General features: G+C 43.6%; 1 protein-coding gene across 1 annotated transcript in view; it reads right to left on the minus strand.

Annotated features, from left to right (window-relative positions):
- TFAP2B (transcription factor AP-2 beta) overlaps positions 1-5,131 on the minus strand; it is a gene marked incomplete in the record, with an annotated part of 26,539 nt that extends 21,408 nt beyond the window's left edge. The window contains 2 exon segments of the mRNA XM_076332606.1: positions 1-284; positions 5,051-5,131. Coding sequence (XP_076188721.1) covers positions 1-284; positions 5,051-5,131 — 365 coding nt within the window.
- Between the last annotated feature and the right edge of the window lie 989 nt (positions 5,132-6,120).

Consider the following 6,120-nt stretch of genomic DNA (forward strand, 5'->3'; position numbering starts at 1 on the left):
AGCAGTGACCCGGTTTCTGATCCCACCTCTTGCCTCTGCCTCTGTCCCCAGGGGTGCTGCTGGGGTTGGTGCAAGGGGTTTAGGGAGTAGGGGTCATTGACATGGGAGTAAGGGTCCTGGCTTTGGTGGTAAGGAAGAGGCTGGTAGGGGGGTGGGAAATAAGGCGGCTGGAAATCCGAGGATGGGGTGTGAGAGAGCGGAGGAGCGCTGGAGTAGGGTCCCTGGGAGACGGATCCCAGCTGGGACAGCCTGGAACTGTGGCTGGGCACTCCATCATGCCGGTCCTACAAGCGGAATGAAATAAAAACAACAAAAAAAGAGGACCTTTTAGAAAAAAAAAAATAAAAACCAACAACAAAAAAAAAGAAAGAAAGTAAAAGGAGCACAAACCCACCCAAAATAAAATAAAAATGTAAAGAGTTGTAAACTAGGGTTCAGAGCTGCCCCCCTCCCCCACCGCGGATTAGAAACGTTCCCGCGTTTCGCACCCAGATCGTGTCTATTCCCAATAACTATCAAGAAGGGGGGAAGGGGGGTGGTGGTGGTGAGGGAGAAGTGCTAAATGTCATAATTAAAAATGTAGGACTGGTGCTCCATATGTGTGTATGATCTGTGACTTCAGTCCGGTAATGCGAGTCCCCCTCCAGCAGCCCCCCCCCCCCAAATAAAACCAAAGGTTAAATAATAATAATAATAATAATAATAATAATAATAATAATAATAATAAAATAATAAAAAAGAACGCCCAAACCACCCATGTCTCCGAACAACCCACCCCTTGTCCTGCCTAAAGTTTCCAAACATCTGTTTATCCCCTCTGCTGAAGTCCTGAAACTCAAAATCACCAACCCATCTTCACGTGGATAAGACCAAAAGGAAAGTTGCACTTCTCGGAGGGCACCGAGGTAAGAAGTTGTCCGAGAAAGGACTTGGGGAAAAAAAAAAACCCAAAACCAAAACAAAAATCACGGGGGCTCTTTGTATAAAGAGAGTCCACCCCTAAGGAAAAAAAAAATAAATTAAAAAAAATCAAATAAAGTAAAAATGAAACATCGGTATTGAACAAATCCAGTCGCTATGATTTCTGCAGCAACTTCCAGTGTCTTTTGTCTCCTTTTCTAATATTATATTCCGGAGAATGGGGTGGGGGTTAATTGTAATGAAAAGTCTTTGGGGTGTGGGGGGGGGGATGGGGGGGGGGAGTGTGTGGAGGCTTCAGAGAAAAGGTGGGAGAGCTGAAGCTGCGAGGCTAAAGTAAACAAGAAAAATATCTATTCCACAAAGTGGAGCTCAAACTCCCACAAGCAATGGCACACATGGTTTAAAAAAAAAAAGGGGAAAAAGTTTATTTTTTTCCCCTGCTCTCCCCCCCCCCCCAACTCCCCTAGCTCAAATCGAGAACACACAATGCAAAAAGGGAGAAGCAGCTGCAAGCCTCCTCCAATTATTGTGCTAAATTACCAAGCCAAAGGCGTTTAAAAAGAGAGAGAGAGGGAGAGAGAGAGACAACAGATCGAGAGAGAGAGAGAGAACATGCAATTCTAGTACAACACGGATCCGAACTCACCATGGCGGAATAGGTGTGGACTAACATCTGGAAATAAAAAAAGTCTTGTAATAGCTAAAAATAAAATAATGGTGATAATACTAATAATTGGAGGGAAAAATATCAAGGAGATCTGCAAAGGGACGTGTTGGACACAGGAGAACAGCTTGAGCTATTTCGAAGTCTATCCATCAAAAAAAAAAAAAAAAGAAAAAAGAAAGAAAGAAAAAAAAAAAAAAAAAAAGACCAATGCCCCCAAAACCGAGCCTGGAAACCTCTATCTACATATATGATTTACCCCTCCCTCTCTGTTTTTTTTTTTTTTCCCTTTTTTTTCCCCCTTTTTTTTTTTTTTTTTTTTTTTTCCTTTGAGCTCCCAAATACAATCCTCTTCAACCCAAGGCTAGGCTCAGACTGCTCCGCTACCCCTTCCTCCCTTTCCTTCTCTACACCGCCTCATAATAATTGATATTCATGACTATTAATATTACACGACTACTTTAAAGGGAGAATGCAGGACCAAATGGAGCGTGAAGCTGGCAGCCAGCTCGAGAGCTCCCCTACTATTGTAAATGACGTTCATTCAGTGGAGAATTACTAGATGTAATCAGACGAGGGGGGCTGGCAGAGGCAGAGTTTGGGGAGAGGGAGAGGGGGGAAAAAGTTTAGCAGGGAAGAGGCATAACTTCGATTAACTCGAGCGGAGGAAGATGCGGAAAGTAGACACTGCTGAGCTGGAGCAAGGAAGTGAGATGAAGCAATGCTAGAGGCGAAGAAGAAGAAAAAAACATTTCCTTTTTTTTTTTTTTACATTTAATTATACATTCCTAATACGAGGAATTGATTGCCTTTGGTGCTTTTGTTCTTGTAGTTGGTTTTTTTTTTTTTTTTTGAACAAATAATGAGGAAAAAGAGGCTTTTCTAATCTTTTTTTTTCCTTCTTTTTAAAGAAATGGAAGAAGAAATGTGCAGTCACTATAATATATGTCTATTTACAGCGGAGATTCAGCCTTTCTGGTGCATGTTACAGACCGTATGTATTCGCGATAGCCAAATAAATACTTGAATCTGCGTTAAGTTGGGTTCCACTTTGTTTCTGAATCCTGTTCCTCCCGCCCGGCACGGGAAAAAAAAAAAATACGTGTGTATATACATATCCCGATTTTCACCCAAATGTAAAATGTACGCAGTGAATTTTAAAGGATAGTAAATTTATAGTTTCGAGGCAAAGCCAGGGGCGATATAAAACCTTTTTGATGTTGCAGGAACCCGTTCAACTGGACTGTCTGCCATTTCTGTTAAAGTTCAACCTACGTTCCTTCCTAAATAGACTCACACTTCCCAGAGCGGCCCCCCCGCGCACACACACACACACAGACACAGACACACAGACACACTTTTGTTTTAAGAACCAGATTCAGTTTAAGGGGCTGAGACGCCCCTACCATCTTGTTCTTAATTATAAGTCGGAAAGAAGAGAGAGAAACACTTTTTTTTTTTTTAAGATAAATCTAGAGGGTTTCAGCTCTTAAAAAAAAAAAATCAACAACAATATTTTTTTCTTTTTTTTTTTTTTTTTTTTTAAGGCTACACGTTACAAAAGGACTTGGGGCGCACCCCCAAGTTGGGGTATACCCTGCCCGCAGCCAAATCCCACCCAACCGCTCCCCCAACTCTGCTTCTCTCCCACGGCAATCCAGAAACACGAGTGTCCGTAAAACGCACAGCGGCTTAAAACTCCCCTTCAAAAGGAGGGTGGAAAAAAACCCCAAAACAACAAAACCCAAATCCCCGACATTCCCCGACCTCGCTGGCCAGGGAGGGGAGATGTTTTGTCGCCTGCCGCTGCGGGCAGAGACAATGGCCGGGCTGTGCCTGGGGACGGGGAGGGAAAAGCAGCGAGGGCTCAGCGGGCTGGGGATGGCCGGCGGGACACACAGGGACACGCACACGGACCGGCACACACACACGCACACACGCACACACACAGGCCGGGCTGTGCTCAATTCTGCGTGTGCTGGGGTTTGGCAGTTGATAATTAGCCTGACGGCAGCTTTTTGAGAGCGGAGACGTTTCTCCCGTGCGGCCGGCGGATACCCTCCCCGCTTCCCTCCATCCCGTCCTTGCTCCGGCCGTGAAAAGCCGGGGCCCCCGTGCCCTCCCTCTGCCTCTTTCTCCGCTTTTCTCGGGACTTTCCCCGCTGTAAGTGCGAACGCGCTCCCGGAGGGGAGGGCTGCGGGCGGCGCGACGGGGCCGGGGCCGGCGCGGCCCCGACGGCGCTTCCCCGGGGTGCGCTCCCGGCCGCCCCGGCCCCTGCCCGGTACCCGGCCCCTGCCCGACCCCTGCCCGCTGCCCGGTGCCCGGTGCCCGGTGCCCGGTCCCTGCCCGTCCGCCTCCCCACGGAGCAGCCCCCGCGCTGGAGCTGGCGGATCGCGCCCTTCTGAAAATCTGTCCGTCCCGTCCCCCCCCGCCGCGATCCCCGAGCGAATGCCTCCCCCAAATGAAACAATAAAAAGGGAAAAATTAAAAAAATCAAAACATAATTTTGCAGAGCGCCTTTCCTCACGCAGCTTTTCCCCGTTTCGGAGCAAATCCAGCACGCTGGTTAACTTACAAGGAATGCATTCGCGGAGCCCGTTTGGGAAAGATCCGGCTCAGGAAACCGTGCAAAATTAAGAAAGGATTCGCGGTGTTTACGCTGTGATTTCCCCCCCCCCCCCCCCCCCCCCCCCGGTCTGCTTTTTGACCTCGAAAATAACGAGGAGGTCTGAATAAAGCACACAACTTTTCGTGTCCGCGGACTATGCGGAGCTGCCTTTGGATATATCTATTCGGGCGTGTGTACTCACATACGTGCAAGAATGTATGTGCCGCTTAATTAATGCGAGTATACGTATACATTCGCATCTTATCTATTGGTACACAGGTATAAAAAAGTCGTAAAAAAGGTATCCGATCGTGAAAACAAGAAAAAGCAAAAAAAAAAAAAAATCCAAATTCAGGTTGAGCTTAGCTTGGAATTGCAAAATGAAAAATAAAACAAAGAAAGAAAAGTAAGAAATGTATCCAGTCCCTGAATACCAGATTGTGTTTCTCTTCTATTTTCAGCTTTTTTTTTCCTCGACATTTGTCCATATTTAATCGAATTATATTTAATTCGAGGTCTAAACAATCAAACTCTTGCCTTTAAGTTGCCTCATTCCAACCCCCAGATCATTTCTTTGATGTTTTAAATCGCATCAAACAGCTTTTCCATGAAAAAAAAAAAAAAAAAGTTTAGGACTTGGCATGCTGAATACAAATATGCAAATAAATAAGCATTTAAGCATTTACTCTTGGTTTCCCGTCTCTATACTTGTGTGTGTTGGTGTACGCGTCTCTAGATCTGCCTATATGTATATGTAGAGCTATATATGTATTATATAGTCATGCGTGTATCTATATACTAGATGTATATTTAAATATACATATACTCTCTTACTCATATGCATATTATATACTCACCTCATAGATATCTTCATACTTGACATTTTCAACCAGTTTCCAGAGCATGATGGCAGGCTGTTCTCTAGGAGGTGAGTGCATTCATGTGAAGAGCAGATGTCTGGATTCTCAGTACTTCTCTGTCTGTAATGATCCATCTATAATTGGAAATGGGGGACAGACACCAAATCCGACGTTCCTCTTCCATCGCAACTTATATCTGTTGTCTGAAACAATAGGCTGCAGAAGTCTACCTCAATCGGATAGTAAAAAACATTATCTGTTACATAGTTACATATATCTACAGACATATATGTGACTATATATATACATATGCACACATATATAGACATAGGCTTATGTGCAGGTATATAAAGATATATACGCATACGCAGTTGCACATACACAGATGCACATATACATGCACATATACACACGCATATCCCCGAACATATAACTTTTTCCATGTACAGACATATATATTTACACATTTTATATATGTAAATTATATGTGTTCTTGCGTATGTAGGCACATGTATACTACACGTTACATATGCATGTATACATACAAATCTGATCAATTTATATAGGAGTGTATATAAATGCATATTTGTGTATATATTTATGCACCTCCACATATATACGTGGATATACGGTGATTAAATATACGTATTATATAGTGCATATATCCGCTATTTTAGTAGGTGGATGGATAGATAGATATATAGATAGACAGACGGATAGATAGATAGATAGATAGAATGGAGAAATTAGTGGTTTTTTTCCCATCCTTTTAATATTAAAACAAAGACTAGGTTGCCTCTGCACTAGGCGATTCATCATTTACAACGAGATATTATGCTTTTCCCCACACGCAATATGCTTTTATTTACACGTCCAGAAATTATCCTCTCATATGCAGCAAGACACCAAACCAGCGCCTCATCAAGCACATTCAAGCACATCTAAAAGGAACAAATTTAGATCAATAATTTTCATTTGAAAGCCTTACACTTCAGACTTGGACCGTATACTTTATAACTTGGAAACACTTTCTCTGGGAAAAAAAAAAAAGAAAGAAAAAGGGAAAA

Source organism: Aptenodytes patagonicus, chromosome 3 (genome assembly GCF_965638725.1).
Source record: "Aptenodytes patagonicus chromosome 3, bAptPat1.pri.cur, whole genome shotgun sequence".
Lineage (NCBI taxonomy): Eukaryota > Metazoa > Chordata > Aves > Sphenisciformes > Spheniscidae > Aptenodytes > Aptenodytes patagonicus.